This window comes from Carassius carassius, chromosome 18 (assembly GCF_963082965.1).
Source record: "Carassius carassius chromosome 18, fCarCar2.1, whole genome shotgun sequence".
Taxonomy (NCBI): Eukaryota; Metazoa; Chordata; class Actinopteri; order Cypriniformes; family Cyprinidae; genus Carassius; species Carassius carassius.
Genome location: NC_081772.1, coordinates 4,179,543 through 4,197,980, shown reverse-complemented (window position 1 = coordinate 4,197,980; position 18,438 = coordinate 4,179,543). Strand labels below are relative to the sequence as shown.

The following is an 18,438-nucleotide window of genomic DNA, read 5'->3' as shown; positions in this document are numbered from 1 at the left end:
TAAATTGTCAGTGCAAGATTATGAATTTTAGACAAGTCAAAATTGGACCTCATAATGAAAGTGATTTTTTGATTTTCCAAACAACATAATGAAAACAAAATGACACTGAACAAAATAATATTCAGACTTTTAAAGCACAATTAAACTAAAAAAATATTTTTTCATAAAACAAGAAAGCACCTAGACATTTTGGTGAAGCATTTAATGTATACAGATATTTACATCTGAACTGTAAAAAGCACATTGTTAGTACACAACTTCAAAGAAACCTAGCTAGAAACTAGCAAATAGTTTCAATCCAAACCCCACCATATCCCACATCTATTACGCAAATTCATGTATGGAAATCTGTGCTGTAAATTATGTACATTTTTCTGTTGCAAAAAACCTGACACTAAAGATGTCAAGAGTCAGCAAATATTTTGTTTCAGATCCTAAATATGGCTTGAATCCTTTGATTCGTTTACTCTCTTGTGCTCAAGGCTTCTGTGTGTCTTAAAACTAATATAAAACGACTTTGTCAAATTTTAAAAAACACTATCAATTTATTCTTGCTTTTCTTAAGGCTGATGTTGATTTGAGGTCAGTCTGGTCCTCCCGTGAGCTTGTGGAAGAGTTCTTCACGTAATGTTTCATTTTGGTCTTTTGAGCGCGTGGAAAGGAATATGTAGCCTCCGATATACTCGTGAACCACTTTGCAATCACAGCTCTGGCAGGAGAACGCAATTGAAATGCTCTGGTCAAACTCAATGGTCACCTGTAACAGCAATAACACACTCAGAAATTAAATGCACTTAACCACGCAACAATCCTAAACACACACACACACAGAATCTCCTCTGTACTTCTCTTATCTAGCTGGTTTCATAATCTAGTTTACTAATAAATCTGGCATTGTGCAAAGCATCTGCTAAATGCATAAATGTAAATATTCACACCAGCCTATTATTCACCTGTTTAATCTCCCAGTTGACATTCCATTGTTTTATGTTGGAGAACCTCCAGGTGGTCACCGGCAAACCAGTTGACATGTCGATGCGGATCAGCTTGTTGTAGGAGATTCCCAAGAGCTCATCTTTCTTGCTTCCTCTGAATCTGTGGCACAAAGTGAAAGTGAAAGTGACAATATTTGTTTTAATCATATTGAAGAGCTCAAAAACCAAAGACTTGAGTGAAGAAGGATGAAGGATGTTCCTAAGCGATACCAATCACAAATCAGTCTGTCATTCAGCAAAACTGTCTGACACAATGCCTAATTTCTGAAAAAATTAAAAATAAATAAACGATAACTTGATATTCAGAATGTGTTACTAATTACTATATAGTTTGTTCAGACTTCTTTAAAGTATCTGTATATTCCATTTCAAACAACGTAATCTGTCAGCAATTAATTATTACATTTTTAAAAAGTCCAAACTGGACTCATAATGAAAGTGACTGTATTATGTGGGCTATTTTCAGATTTTGTTTTGTCAACATACATAATGAAAACAAAATTATATCAAATAGAAAAAATTGACCTTTAACAGCACTCTATTAAATCTTAATGTCTCAAAACAATACAAATGCACTTAGATATTTTAATTAGGAGTTTAATGCAAACATATTAACATCCAAAAAATTCAATGTGAACAAAAATAATTAATTACATTTCATGGTTAAAGGGATCAAAAACCATATTAATTCTCAGAAGCATGCTCCTGAGTGACACCAGGCACAAATTAATCTGTTGTTCAGCAGAACTGTTTGACAATGTGGCAAATTTATGTCTAACTTATAAATAAAAGCTCATATTCCGCATGTGTTTGAATGTCTTCCTTTTGAAGCTCCATAAATTGTCAGTGCTTGATTATAACATTGACAAAAAGTCAAAATAAGACTCATTTTTAGATTCTTCAGAACATACTCAACGAAAACAAAATTACATTAAAAAAAATTAAACTTTAAATGGAACAACAACAACACTCTATTAACCCTTGTGCTTTGCTAAAAGTTCTTTACCTCATTTGGTGTTCCCAGTCAAAAATGACCGGTTTTTCAAAAATTGCTTGTACAAATTTCACCTTATGATATATTATCACCAAATGTTGTATTCAATATTTTGTCAATTTAGCAGTGTTTTTTTGTTTAGTTTTTTGGCAATGATTTATCATAGTGCGCATTAATCTGATCTTATGCGCCTCAGTTTTTGAGTGAAAAAGCATTATTTGCAAATATTTTTGACAATGTTCAGGCAAAAATGGCATTATCCAAATTGCCTTTTTTTGGGGGGTGTGGGGGTTATATACCACATATGAGCAAAGTCAGTAAATTTTAATCCAATGCAATAACATTAACTAGCATTTTCAGGAAGAAGAATAAAGAATATCCTCTCTGGGTCAAAATGACCAGAACATAACAAGAATTATTATAATCCATATTTCAGAAAATAAGCCAAGTGCACCTAAACATTTTTTTAAACATAAATAATAAAAAGCACTTTGTTAGTCCACAGCTTCAAAGAAACTCTTTGAAGTTCTTAGGCACAAAATTAATCTGAAATTACCTGACAATATAGTATTTGATGCCAAATTCGGGCAGGGACTGCCATGCTTGGATAAAACGCATTTTGGCCTCCATGAGGGAAAGTTGGGAAATATTGTGAAGGGCCTCTAAGATTCGCGTGGTCAGCTGAAATGAGAAGAATAAATAGTATTTTTTCCCTTGTAGCAAAGAAATGGTAAAACAGATCTCAGATATCCAATGATGGATCTAGTTCAAGCTAAATCTTGCCCTTTCTGTGTGTGTTGAGATTGTAATATCACCTGTTTGGTCTTGTACTTCTTTGCATACCGTGGAGAAACGAAGCACTCGGCATTCATCTCCATGGACTCTACGTCAGGCGCTGCCTGGCCAGGAGGAGGCGCTAGACTTTTCATCTGCAGGAAGCACTGGATGTTCTTCACCTCGGTGCGGTACGAGCTGTAGGCCATCGTCTTTCCTTTGGAGGCCAACATACAAGCAGCTTTCCACTTGGCATACTGCGTTTCCTGTTTTCAGGAGACGTTTATTTTAAGCAATAGAAACAAATGAATGCATACGCCTCATTTTTTTATTGATCATGAAGCTTCTGATTATAATTGTCAAGCTTGGCGGAAACAAAAGTCAGAAAAAAAAACATCAAATGAAAGAGTTAATTAAATCTTAAGACAAACTATTAAAAAAAATTGAAAACAAAAAAAAATTCTATATCTGTTTAATGTTCCTTATAATTTGTAACATCAAATTCAGAAATTATTATTATTATTTATGTTATTTCAAACTCAAATCCAAGCAAAAATATGCAACTTGGTGCAGATGCTGATATTTATCTGAATTTTTATACCAGTATAACAACTGAAATTAAATGCATATAAAAATCAGTCACTCTATATCTTCTAAGAATATGTTTTAATAATATTACATTTAAAAGCTTGTTTTATGATCAAATCTCTTTCATTTTAATTGTGAGGTTCAAAACATATAAAGCAATGCAATAACACTGATGACTGGCACATTAACAACTAAACATTCCTCAGAAGCCTGACAAATCATTTTTGATACTCCCATTTTATTCTGAAAAAGGCTTTATGGATAATCAAATAACTTAAGTTTCTTAAAACCAGAAAATATTTATCTTAAAATATTTATAACAATATAAAAGTTTATTTTACAATTAATATTCAAGATTTCACAGCAAAAAACACACATGCACCACAATCTGCATAAAAACATAAATATAAACTCACATTGTCGCAGCGAATATAAACCTCGTTCATTCCATCAGCCGTTGGCAGTAACAGCTTGAGGCCGAACTTCTTCTCAGTGACGTTGACATCGGGAATGACCTCACATCCTGTACAATTTGTGATATGATATATCATTCTGCTGCATTGGCTGTGTTAAAATGTATAATCTTTCTCAGTTTGGCTGCTCACCTCGTAGATGGAGTTGCTCAATGGGTTCTTTATTCGCTGACTCTTTGTTTTTGAAGTAAGAAATAGTGGTGTCTCTAAAAACAAACCAGTATTCCTTATACGGCTTTAACGTCAATCGCTTAGGCCTGTAAAGCAAAGAAATGAACAGGTAAGTAAACATGCACTGTATAGTCTGTCTTACTGCAGACTGCAAATGTCACTGAACATGATGGACAAAAAAAGTACATGGAACTTTATGTTTATGCTCTCATTCAGTATGCATCAAATTAACATGTTAATATCATCTGTATCATAGTCCTGTCATAACAATACTTTGCAGTAAGGGTTGCCTCTGTTGAACTTTGAATGCTTATAGCAATTTTGTATCAGCCATGATTGTCTGAGAGTTTTGAATAACGACTTTTTACACAACATTTTTCTCAAATACATTTTTTTTAGCTTGTTTGAGAACTATTTTTTTAAATAGTTTATAAACTACTTTTCAACAGATTATTCATCAACAACATCAAGCATAATTTTAAAAGAAAAAAATAGTAATTTTTTCTTGAGCAATTTGGATAATCTTAAACTCACCTAAACAATTTAAGTGTATCTTCCAGCTTCGGGATGTCAGTAATATCTTCCTGAAAAAGTTCAAGAAAAAGTTAAAAAATCTAAAGTTTGGGGTCGGCAAGATTCTTTTTATTTTTTCTGAAAGAAGTATATTATGCTCACCAAGTATGCATTAGTTTGAACAAAAATACAGAACAAACAGTAATGTTGTGAAATATTATTACATTAACTGTTAATATAATATTAATACTAATATATATATATATATATATATATATATATTTAAAAATGTAATTAATTCCTGTGATGCAAAGCTGAATTTTCAGCATCATTACTCCAATCTTAAGCGTCATGTGATCCTTAAGAAATCACTTTCCAATATCTGCTGCTTAATATTTTTTAGGAAATCTGAAATCTTTTATTATTATTATTATTATTATTGTTTGATGAATTAAAAGTTTAAAAAACAGCATTTATTTGAAATATAAATGTTTCTACTGTCTACTGTACTTTTGTTCAATATAACACATTCTTGATTATTAATTTCTTACAGTAGTAATCTTACTGACCGCAAACCTTTCGACAATAGTGTCTAAACTAGCTTAAATTTCAGCCAGATTGATTATCGATGTAATAAACTGGATGCTACAGAGTAATCTAAAATTAGTCTTTATATCCCGTTGTTACTTTTGAAATTAGTGCACAATCATTTGTCAAAACAGCAGATGCATCCCAAAAGCAGGCTGGATATCAATTTAATGCAAGTAGCATTGGAAAGCAGACATGTTCATAAAAATATCTAATCATAATTTCATAAAATCACCAGGATCTTATCAGCGTTGCGTCCTTCCAGGGTGAATTCTAAGTTTGAGAGCGCAGCCTCGACTTCATCAATCTCTGGTTCGCTGGAATTGGTCAGTGGCTCCGTTGATAAGGTCAATTTACAGATGTGATACTAGAGAAGATGCAAGTATTTTACAACTGGCATGCCAATTTAGATGCATTACAATAAAACAGTCGATGACAAAAATACAAATTTCACCTTTCAATTTTAATATATGGGTAAACATAATTATGAAGGTGCTCATTAAATAAGTAGGTTACAAACTTTATTATACTGTATACTAACATCACAAACCTAACCCATTGTGCTTTTCAGTGCAATTACATTAACACAGCTTGAGAGGCAGAATGTAATTAATGATTTAGTAGCAAATAACGTGGAAAACAAAACAAAAATCCTAAAATATCTGTGCAATGCATAGTTCTGTAATCTGAGAGGTAGTCTGCAAAATACTCGGCCTGTTCTCTCGTGGATTTGTTCTAGATCTGCAGACACACGCTCAAATGAAGTCCTCACTAGGGTTGGTTTGGTTTATTAGTACCATGTTCACCTATACATTACCTCAATGTGTTACTGAATGCTATCTTGTTTTAGCTGTGAAATGTCATATCCTTTGTCCTCAAAGTAATTTATATCATAGCTTCAGGTGAGAAAGTAGCACTAAAGAATTTGCCATAATTCAACACCTTAGCAATGTAATGCGACCAAATACTATGACACATTAAAGCATACCTGTAGGATGAGCTAGTCAGGGTTACAGTTAACTAAAAATTAAAGCATAGATGCATCTATAAACTAAATAAAATATTTTTACAAATATTTTAATTCAGCTAGCTGGCAAGGCAACATTTCTCATTTTCGTTTAGTTAACTTGATGTACTGAAGTAACTAAAACTAAGGGTGAAAAAAAAAACAGATTAATGACAAAACAATATTATTAAAACTTTAACTAAAATCAAAATAGAGAATATTTTAAAAAGCAGTTCGAAATATTAAATAAAAACTATAGTAGTATCTCAAAATAACACAGGAGCCAATGACTGTCTGAATACTTTTTTTGCTTTCTGGAGCTCTGAATTAAACAATTGAACAGAAAATCAAGGAATACGTTTAGTTTATGTTGTGAAGAGGCATCCCGTACCTGCAGGGATGCAAACATGAGCATCTCTTCTTCAGTGCAGTCGATCTCCTCCAGCAGTATGGCCCATCTGGCCTGTTCATACAACTGCGTGATTCTCACAGCATCATACTATGAGAAGAAGAAAAATGGCATGCTAATTTAGACATATCGGGGCCATCTAATGCATTTAAAAACATATAATGTGGTATGTAGGAATAGTTGATTTCTCACCTTTGGGTTGAGGTCGAAGAAGCAGTGGTACTTGAATCGCAGCAGGAGTCTGTCGTTTTCCTGAATTTCCTGTTCCATAAGTGAGCGAGAGGAATCCAGCCACCTGAAGAGCAATGTCTCAGTTAAAATACACAAACACAGTGACTGAAACGCATCTGATGAATAAAAACAGAAATATATATAACCAATAAACTACCAAATGCTGTGTGCTACAGTGGTTTTACCATAGTAAATGGACATTTTTGTGAATGAGGTGATATAGCTTGTATAAAACTGTAGAGCAATATGCTAAAACACTTATTTAATAAATTAAATATTGTATATACTCTCAGTAGAGGTACAAAGCTGTCACTGGAGCAGTACCCTAAAGTACAAAAGCCAAAAGGTACATCTTTGTACCGTATTTACCACTATTAGTACCTTAAAAATATGTATTAGTTACTAAAGTGTACTCATTAGTTACCTTTTGAAGGGACAGTGCCCCAGTTACTGTTTTGTACCTGTTTTCTTTTCTTCTTTTTTTTGAGTGTTTATTTAAAAATAGTAACATAGTCTGCTAGCTCTGCAAACTATGTCAACAATGTAACAATCAGAGATGTAACAATACAAATAGGGTAACTGGTCACCGCTGTGTGGATATGGTTTTAAATGGTATTGAATGAATGGCCAGTCAGATTTTAGAAACAAATCTACCAGTGTTAGAATCTGAAATCTGAATGTAAGATCTATTAAAACAATGCTTTCTCTAATCTTTCCGATGTCTTTGATTGATCTTCTCCTTCACTGATTCTCTCAAAATTTCACTTTATATTATCTGAAATTTCGTGCCTGTTAAGACTAGATCTGTACCTTCCACTCCCACTTCTCCCTAGTTTACCCCTGAACTTCATATCCTTATGAGCTCTGGTTGATGGCTTGAGTGTCTCTATAGGAAAACTAACCTCATTGTTCATCACACCAAGCCTTTCTTGAACATCTCAAAAATTGCAAATCTGCTTTACACTTAAAGTGTTATAGTTTTGTCTCTGCCATGATTAATAAAGCCAGTACCAGGCCTTACACACAGTAAATAAACTTACCAAACCCACACCTCATGATGCTGTAGGTGTAAATGAATTCTGCAGCTCCTTTCTAATTTATCATTCAACGAGGCTTTTCGAACAACGCTATCAATTTTAGCTTTGAGCCTAATCTTTCTGGTCATTCCCTGTCCTGCTTTTCTCTTACCAATCCGTCTTCTGTCTCTGAGCTTATTTCAAAATCCAATTCTTCTTCCTGTCGACTTGACCCAGCTCCTACTTCTCTTTTGAAACGGTGTCATTCAGTCATCTCTGCACCTATCTCTCATTTCATAAAGGCTTCTCATGTCACTGCTTCTTTTCCTCAGTCACTTAAAATCGCTGCAGTTACCCCAGTTCTCAAGAAACCCAATCTCAATCTTACATTTTTTTATTCAATTATCATCCAATTTCAAACTTACCATTTATTGCTAAAATATTGGAGAGTGCTGTAGCTTCCTATTTTCAGTCTTTCCTAGTGGCAAATAATTTCTTTGACCCATTTCAGTCTGGCTTCCATCCACAACTTGTAAAGGTAGCGAACGATTTATTACTCTCATGCGACACTGGCTCTCTGTCTTTACTTCTGTTACTTGACCTCAGCTCTGCCTTCGATACTATCACTCATGATTTACTTAACGTCTTTTGACTGTGGGTATATCTGGTAATGCTCTTTCCTGGCTCTCTTCACACCTATGTGACAGACAGTTTTACATTTCTGTTTGGGATTTTAGATCCCCTACTGCCCCCCTGAAACAAGGTGTTCCCCAAGGTTCCGTTCTTGGGCCTTTGTTGTTTGTTATTTATATTTTACCATTGGGTCAGATACAACGGCGTGATGGCTTTAGCTATAGTTTTATGCTGATGACATTCAAATTTACACGTCATGAAGGCCTTCCCTATCAACCCAAATCGACAAAATTTCTGTTTGCGTGCAGGATATAAAAACATGGCTTAACTCTAATTTTCTGAAACTTAAATGGATAAAACTGAGATCATCATTATTAGTACCCCATCACTTACCATCAAAGTTCCTGCTGACTTTACTTGCAATATCACTGGCAGTCTAATTGCTCCATTTAGTATCATTAGAAACCTCTGTGTTATGTTTGACTCTCTTTCGTTTCAGTCTCATATTAACTCTTTCTCTAAATCAGCATTCTTTAATTTACGTTGAATTGTCCAGCTCTGTCCTTTCATTAGTGCTAATGAGGCAGAAACTCTCATTCATGCTTTTGACTACTGTAAAGCCTTTTTCATTGACTTACCAGTTACAGTATATCTCTCATTTCATAAATTAAAAATAATTATTAAAATTAATATTAAAATAATTTATGCTGTTATTTTAATTTGTAATAAAATATCACAATATTACTGTTGTTACTGTATTTCTGTGGTCAAATAAATGCAGCTTTGGTGAGTTAAGAGACTTCTTTTGAAAAACATTTGAATGGTAGTCTAATTTTGTCTGTCCTTTCTTACCCAGCATTAATGGCTGCTTTATCTTCCAGCGTAAGAGGCTTGTAGAGTTTGGCCAGTTCCTCTGGTGGAAGGTTGGGTTGGCAGGCCATCAGAGCATTCTCTCCAAACCACAGACTGGTGGAAGATGCAGGCGACCCGCTGTCCGGGTCATAGGTCGGAGTCATAGTTTTACTGTACAGACTCAGGGCTCCTGTACAAAGCATGAATGTTAACTTGTAAATTATTGTTTAAGACTTATATGTTTATCTGAACAGTTGCTTCTGTTATATGAAATTTATTAAATGAAGTGGAAGCCGAAACAGCAATAAATACCTCCTGCCATGTCCATGTTTAATATGTCATCAAAAGCTGATTCTGTGCCCTTGTCTTTTTTCTTTTTCTTCTTTGGATCATCTGGTGGTTTCAGTAAAGAAAGTTCTTCTGAACTTCTGATGTCTGTCAACAGACATGGAAAACATGCAAAGTTTAGTAAAGATTGATTCATGAGCAGAAATAAATTATGGAATATTTCTTTGCATTTTTTCACATGTAAAAACTAAACAATTAGTAGTTTTAAAAATACCAAAAATAATTAATAAATTAATTAATATTAATAAATCCATGAATATATAAAAAAAATTCAGAAAATATTCTAACCATTTTTAATTTAAAAACATATGTATTAAGTATTAAATGAATATGTGATCCCCCAGAATTTATGTATTAAAAATATTAACGATAATTCTTGCTTATAATGATAGTGTCTATAGAAGATGTTGTATCTAAATTGCACAAAATGACAAATCTGTATTACATCTATTTAAAATTACAATTACAATACTTTTATGTTACAAAAATAATATATTAATAAAAATGAATAAGATAACAAATATTTTCCTCTGCACTTGCACTTACTGAGTACTTTGCAGATCTCAGCCACGGCTTTAAAGACCACACAAGAAAAGCTAACAGGGAGTCTGATGGTCTTCATGTTGGGCAGCTGGATGCAGAGGGGTTTGTGTTGTGGAGTGTAGCGCAGGTCAGCGTCTGCCTGGACTCCATACTTATCCAGAGTCCAGTGAGTCTTCAGCAGCCAGCAGCTCTTCTTCTCCCACCAGATGGCATGATCGGACCAGTCCTGAGGAGCCCCTGAAACACAGAGAACCACAAACTGTGAGAACATGAGCCTGAGACAATTCACACACATGCACAAATATAGAGTGCTTGTCATTTAATCCCACAAAACAATTCTACAGTGAAACAGATTTTTGAGACCTAACAAGGAGCAGGCCATCAGTTGCACTCTTTTTTTCAAATATATAGTATTTTTATATATATTATATGCTTTATCACACCACCTACAAAAACATACGGTTTATTACATTTATTTATTTTAATAAAAAGGTTGAAGTGGATTTATCTGAGTACTCACTGGGTTTATATTGAAAAGTTATTTTACTGTAAAGACCTATAACACCAATTTCAATTCAGCATTTGGTTTAAACAGTTCAGTGTTTATAATTAAATTTAATTGCAAGTATTGTTGTTGTTAACTAAACCTATTAAAAATATATGTTGAAATAAAAATTTCACAGATTTATTTCAAAAATAAATAAATAAAGCTGAAATGAAACAAAACAACGAAAAGCTTTAAAAAATTAGCAATGCCTTGGCAACTTACTGTTGAAGAAATACATACAGAAGCACATGAACATTAATAAATCCTAAATAAAGCTAAATTATTAAAAAACTTACACTGGAAAAAGGCAAAAAAATTCTGTAAAAATTATTGAAACTGAAAATATAAAAAAGCTGTTCCAAATATTTGACTCTGAACAACTGCTTTATAGGTGAAGTTAAAGAGGTGAACTGGAATGTATTTATGTGGAGTGTTTTAATGTGTAGTTAAACTGCATGATGTTACACCTGAATAAATCAGTTCAAACCAGTCATTCCTGAGTAATACAAAGATGTCTGATGACATCCCAATTCCATATAAACTTTCATGCTTCCTCTTTTACTCACATTTTCTTCATCCTTCCGTAGTAATCATCAGATTGACTCACTCCTGTAATTACCTACTAAAGAAATCTTGGGCTGTCTCTACTATAATACACCTATTAAACCAAATGAATGGCTACAGCCAATAAAAGACCTTCATGACAAACCACAATATTTAGTAATTAGGTCATCTGATGAGTCTGTAGAAGAAAGCAGGATGTTTTGCTAATGTTTTCCAGGTTGACACAGTCACACAGTGAACTTCAGACCCTATGTCTGCAAACAACACCTGAGTCAAAGAACAATAGCTCTGAGCACGAGCCATGCACGAGGCACACATGGGCGCACCTGAGCATTTCCACCAGTGATTACACTCTAGAACTACACTGGGATTTTAGCTTTTACCCAGCAAACAAAGATGTGTTCTAAGAACGTTATTCTAATGTTTCAATTAAGTTCTAAAAATGTTATGTCTCTAAACATTCAAAGTATTTAGTTTTCTTGGTTATAAAATGTTAAGGGAACATTTCATTCTATCGGTTTGCAAACATTATGGGGATGTTACTTTTAAGCAGTAACATTTTTTAAATGTTAGACAAATTAATATTTTAGAAGAAAAACATTCCATGAACAATTTATAAATAATGTTTTTTTTGTGTGTGTGTGCTAACATTTTTGCGAACATTATCAAAGACCAGATAACTAACAATTTTGAATAACTGAATATGTTATTCAATATCCAAAAAAAATGTGAATATGAAGTTTGTTCATAACTTTGAGAGAACGTTGTGAGATTTGTTAGCCAAAGTTCAAACTCTAACTGTTCTTTTGATTTTGTCAAGCCATTTGGACCTTATAAAACCTTACTTTGTGCTCCTAATGACGCTGTGCTTTTCAGAATTAAAATTCCTGAATTTGGAAACAGAATTTGCAACAAAAATTGCAATTAAAAAAAGAATGCTGTAAGTAGGCTATAGTATTAATAAACATAATTTTTATTATGAATTACCATTAAGTGTTACACACAACATTTGAAGTAATTCCAGAAACATTCAATTATGAATAATAAATGTTTAAAATGCAACCTGTAAGTTTATTTCATTTATATATATTTAACAAATTAATATTATAGAAAACACTTAATTTCCCAGAATTCTTTAAATTACTCAAAATATAGTATAGTTAGTAGATTTAAGTTACTACATATGTTTCTAAAGTAATATGTTATATAAAATTATATATTTATTTTATAAATTATCTTTAAGCTGAAAAGTATGATTCACTATGATACAATTTTCACTTAAAATTTGCTAGTAAATTTCAGAAATAATAATAAAAAACACTGAAGTAAATGTGAAATTTTGAAGCAGGAAAAATTTAGAAATATTTTTTTACAGTGTATGGCTAAATGCTTCAAAAATTAGTTACTTGTTTTGATACTTAACTCAGAAGGCAAAGAAATAATAAAATAAATAATATGAACAAATGAATTTTGTCACAAAACTGTAAATCAAACTACTCCGACGTGTGCCTAACTTATGAGCAAATTCAACTTCCTGACATTGTGATTCAACATCCCTTGGTGATTATTCAAATTTACACTCATGAAATGAAAGTTTTTGATTTTTACATTCACAATGCGTACTGGTTCTTCAACACAGAACTTTAAAAATTACTTACTGATCTTCTCCACAAGTTTGAGCATGAGACCTCCGATGTGAAGATCCCCGTTGACCCGCAATTTAAACTTCATGCCTTCATCTCCCTCACGCTGGTCCACCTGGATGCTGAGCTCCCAGGAGTTGTGTCCATACCCAGCAGCAGTGGCCATGACTCTGCCTGAAATCAAACTACAGACAAACACAAACAGTTACTTTTGTTGCATAAACTTGATAATATTGTGTAATAAGAATTAGTCTGACCAACTACAGTGTATAGTGGTTATTCAAGGTATAATACACCTTCTGATTAGACCAATCTACGTTTTTATGTAACTTACTTGAAAAAGTTATGTCCAGTCTTAAAGAAAAAAAAAAACGAAAAAAGTCAGATGACTCACTTGTAAGACTAGTCTAAGCATTTTATGCAACAGGCCCAGGCTGCACTTGCACAGGACTTGACAACACTGTCTAGGAGAATGTAAGTTTTGTGTGCAGGTACGAATCTATGCAAATTACGGCAGAAACAAATGCATGTGTACAGCTGTACACTGTAATTATGACAGCGAGTTCAAAGTTGCAAAAATAGTGTTCTGCTATCTATTTAAAATCAAATTATTACTTTGTTGAATGGCTTCTATGATTTGGAATATGAGCACACATGGCATACAGACTACTTTGAATTTGCTTTTTTGGAGCATGTTGAGAACCTCTGGTCACTCTACACACTCAATGACAGAAGTTTATTTTTTGTATTAACTATTCCTTTGATGTCTCTGATGACCACATCTAAAAGCAGAGGGAGTGATAGACAGAGAACTAAAGGTACAGGGTGGAGGAGGGATGCGATTACAGAAACTTCAGCTTAAAATTCCTGACAAGCAGAGACAAGACCAGAAGCAGAAAGAGTAACAGAACGACTCACACAGACCCATCATCTTGCTGTTTGTGCTGGGTTGCACATCAATAAACAACAAAACCCAGGTTTTACACACAAATACACAGTCGAGCTCTTTAGCGTAAACTACACAGTCTGAGACTCTTTTTGTGACTTAAGATGGGAAACTATGAGTGTTTTTATTCATAAGCTGCATTTGAGTTATCAGTTTTATTATTTAAAAATCAGGTCTATTCACGTTCACTAAGAAGTATGAGGGAGGGCGAGACGTTTGACTAGATTAGAGATAACACACAAGCTCTGAACTACCAAGACAAACTATTTATGCAGCCCCAGCGTAAACTTGGTAAGTGAGTAGGTTAACATGTCCGCAGGCATAGAAAAAAGAATTTACACCATCCTAGTGTAACAGCCAGATACTTGAATTCAGATAAAAACATGAAGATCAGCCCATGATTGCATTTGAAGATCATATGAAGATCATATTTGAAGATCTTCTTAATCAGATAATTTTTTAATAAGATAAAACCATGCATACAAGAGAATACTATTGCAAAGATGCAGAAAAATAGTAATCTTCAATATATCTGCTACAGTGATAAAAAATATTACAACAACAATCCTTATTTATTTGAGAAAATACCTAATTGTATTAATTTTGCCTATAGAAAACATACAGAATATATTGAAATGTATGTAATCCAATTTTTTTCACGGTATGAAACAATTCTTTAATAGGGTATCTTATATAAAACTTTAGCAACTTATTGTAATCAAGTTTGTCCAATTAAAAAAGCGTAGGGCAAACGTACCTGGAAACGGTTTTAATACTGTAATTTGAATAAAACTATAGGCTAAAGATAAATTATCCCACTCACCTGAAAGCGTTCCCGAGGATTTTCCCTTTGGAAAGTGAAACAGATCTCCTGCCCAGGTGTGCGCGCTGGATAAAACCCCGCCCAGAATCCTACTACGGCAAAGGCTGGGCTCATGAATAATTAATTATGTAGAGCAGCGGCCCTGAGCAGAACTCGCAAACTCTCCAATGACGAAGGCGTATGCTAATTGCGAGTGTGTGACGTTGCGCTATTGTTTTGTGAATATTAATACGGGGATATAACAAGATTATGAACAGTCTTCATCCGTAACTTCGGCGTGTAACCTTCAGGAAAGGGCATGTAACGGAAGTGACTAAACGAGCCCGACTGAACACTGTGTTGTAATTGTTGCTCAAGCTTTAATAATCACATAATGACTAACTTTAGTGTTGTGTTGTAAATGTGAGATTTTTACACCAGTTCTAGCCAACTGTAAGGATTTAAACAGCTGTAGACAAATCTTACGGTTATGATAGCCAACACAAACTACAAAGTTAAAATATTAAGTTTAGCACAAGCCACGTTATTTAAATCAAATAGGCTAAATCTATTATGTGAAATATCCAGATGATAACAGAAAATTTGGTCCACATGTATTATTTTACATTAGTAGATATAACAGTGATGATAAATATGTTTGATGTTCATGTTCAAGATGATAAGCAATAAACTGAATTTAAATTAATAATTTTCAATAATTTGTACAAATAGATTTTATATCCAAATCTTTACAAACACATTTTCTTATTTCTTAGAAGCTGTGAAATTGCGTTAGTTCATCTGTCCAGCAGAGGTCAGGATCGCTATACTGGAAATAACAAAACACTTTAAGATTACAAGGAAAGCTTAATTTAACCAGTAAAATAACTCGTATGCTTTGTTTGTTTGTTGTCATCGTGAGCATTCTTTGATGTACCTTGGAGTAGCATGCAAATACCACGATATGTGAATAAGGTAATCATGCAATAACGTAAATATTACTTATGACTGATGAGAGGCATACGTTGTCTTTTTTTTTGTTGTCTTTTTGTTTGTCAGAAACTGGGAATAGGAAACTTTTAGTTTATGAGGAACAGACATGCTTCTAACCAAATTTTCTTATGAAAGCACGCATTTATTATTAATTCCATATACTATTTATTCCTAAACAACTACAAGTTATGCACGACATGTTAATGCAAAAATGCCCTAAAATGTTTCAGTGCTGCATTTCTGAAACGCAACACATGGTGGAGCTGTACAGCAGGTGTTCTGCCAGAGCTTAGCCACAATTTTAGATAAAGACTCACATAGTTTCTGTCTCCCCATGGGCATTATTTTATGGTTTGGTAAACCTAACTCAGAATGTGGACTTGACCAAAATCTCAAATGTCAAGGCTCAGGAAAAAGACCCTAAAATATGTCCCGTTAAAGCAGACTCTCGTGGGAGAAGTGTCCTCTTACATTTATGCTAATTCAAACCATGTCCAATGCTTATGATCTTTTGTTTTCTATTTCAGAACACTGAGACTTGTGTTTAGATCCCACAGGAACACCAACAAGAGTATCTCGCTAAGTTTAAACCAATTAGGCAGTTCATTAAAGTTTGATCAGGCAGTCAGTGGCATCTGAGTGTCAAATAGAGAGACATTTGATTGGACGATTAGATCCCAGTGTTAAAACTCAGGTCGGGTCTGATTGCGATCTAAAACCTAAATCTCTGCTCGGAATCCACACACAGAGGCCGGTGGGATCAAGCTACGCTCGCGGTGCGCTCTTTCCCTAAGTGGATCAGTCCATTAAGAAAGAAGAAAAGAAAACACTGTTGTTTACATCCTCCGTATGACCTCATTTGACCTCTCCGCTCCAGCATTCCTGTCATAGTTTTGACATTTAAGCGCAAGTACATGAGGCGGACAGGGAAAACAAGGCTTAATCACACCCGAAGGGTGAGCGGGAGATAACAAAACAACTTCTTAAGATGAGAGTTCAGGGAGGTGATGGATGATGCCACTCTATCTGCGCATCAGCCTTTTAATTTTCTCTCCTCCTTCTTCATGCGAACCCGGCGGATGATTCCTTGAAAGTTTATTTTAATAATTACAACCGCAGATATGCGTATGAACTTGAGTTTTGAAGCTCAAATAAGTTTCCACAGCGGGATGAAGCATGAGCGCAGAGCGACAGGAATATATATGTATGTATTAATACATACTATAATAGTATCTCAGTGGTACTAAATAGGCCTAATGATTGTTCTCCCTAAGTTATATATAAACATTCTTCCAGTAGCCTAACATTAAAGGTGTACAGATATTTAAGAAACATGTTAACATACTTATTTATCTGAAAAACAATGCTACAGTCAGTTATTCTCCTTTGAAAATGTGTGTTCTGGGCCGGAATGTCAGTCTCTGTTTTGGTTTGTGAAACATGCCCTCTGCCAGTTTACCCAATTGTTTTTTGGCACGCTGGGTTGCCAGTTGGTGGAAAACACAGCGTATTTAATTTCATTCAGTCAAGTTTGCTTGTTTCTGGTGGTGTCATCAATCTGGCAACCTGTAAATCTGAGGAGGAACTTACAGCACCTTTAATGTAACGTTCGTTCAAAGTTATCAGGTCTTTAGAAGATCTCAAAACTAAAATTATTTATATAAACATTAATGTATAACATTTATTTTTTTATCAAAAATGTTTTAGTTGGATATTTTCTCACGTTTTTTTAAAGGTTACTACTTGTTTCAGAATTCTCACATTTAAAAGTAGCATTCCCAAAATGCTTGCAAAATTATCAAATGTAATGTTTCCTTAACATTTGCATAACAAAGAATCATTTCTAAAACATTCAAAATTCTGGTTAATTAACAATTAACAGTTATGAACATTAAGCTTAGCACAAGCATGTTATTTTAATCAAATAAATCCATATAATGAAATATCGCGATGATAACAGACAGTTTGGTCCCAATTTACTATTTAACAATTGTCTTGGTAAATGTAACAGCAATGAAGTTGTTTGACGTTAATGTCCAAGTATTTTTACTTCATTATTTAAAATTTAATTATTATAAGAAGAATACAAACACATTAGCTTTTCTTATTAGAAGCTGTGATGGTGAGTCAGTTAATCTGTCTAATGTTTTTTTAATTGTTACTTCTTGTAACAGAATGTTTGGAGAATCCAAAATGACATAATGTAATGTTCCTTTAACATTTGCATATCCCAAAAAAAAATTTTGGGAAAATTTTTGGTCATTTTTTAAAATTCATACATTTCAGACGGTTCAGAGAAGATTCAGAAACAGCGTTTTTCCAACTTAATGGGAATGTATGCAAATCGTTTTTGGAAGTATTTTTGTTAGCTATGGCGACCAAGCTCTTTAGACGAATCTGTCCAAGATAAAATACATTTACTATGGTAAAGACAGCACTGTGCAAATGCAGTTCACAGAGGGCTGATGCTGAGAATTACATTTTACAGACTCTAAGCAGTGCAGTAGACTTTCTAGTTAAAACTAATTTATGCCGTCCCGACGTTCCCACACTCATTATTTGTGTACAACTTCCGTTTTACAATGTGCTTCTGCTCTAGATTAGCAACAAACCCCCTCTAGATTTCTTATTTACAGCCACTGATTTAATTAAAGTCAAACATGTCAACATGGCTTAGGAAACAGTTGAGATCACTTGTGTGCACGGATCAGGCTTGGCTAAGTAAATATTACTTGCCTGTAGTGAAAATAAAGCTCGGCTCAGGTTACGATAGAATTAAATGAGCAAATGTTTGCTGTAGTGACGTTGG

At 33.8% G+C, this 18,438-nt stretch overlaps 1 protein-coding gene across 1 annotated transcript; it reads right to left on the bottom strand.

The window, feature by feature from the left end:
- Positions 1-185: 185 nt before the first annotated feature.
- On the bottom strand, positions 186-13,069 carry LOC132092155 (fermitin family homolog 1-like). Its single transcript, XM_059498253.1, has 15 exons — positions 12,904-13,069; positions 10,138-10,371; positions 9,556-9,678; positions 9,244-9,433; positions 6,704-6,806; positions 6,494-6,601; positions 5,332-5,463; positions 4,530-4,579; positions 3,957-4,081; positions 3,768-3,874; positions 2,805-3,029; positions 2,546-2,670; positions 954-1,095; positions 389-757; positions 186-353 (listed from the first exon to the last, which is right to left on the bottom strand). The coding sequence occupies exons 1-14, from the start codon at positions 13,052-13,054 to the stop codon at positions 584-586; spliced, it is 1,989 nt and encodes a 662-aa protein (XP_059354236.1). The 5' UTR covers positions 13,055-13,069; the 3' UTR covers positions 186-353; positions 389-583.
- Between the last annotated feature and the right edge of the window lie 5,369 nt (positions 13,070-18,438).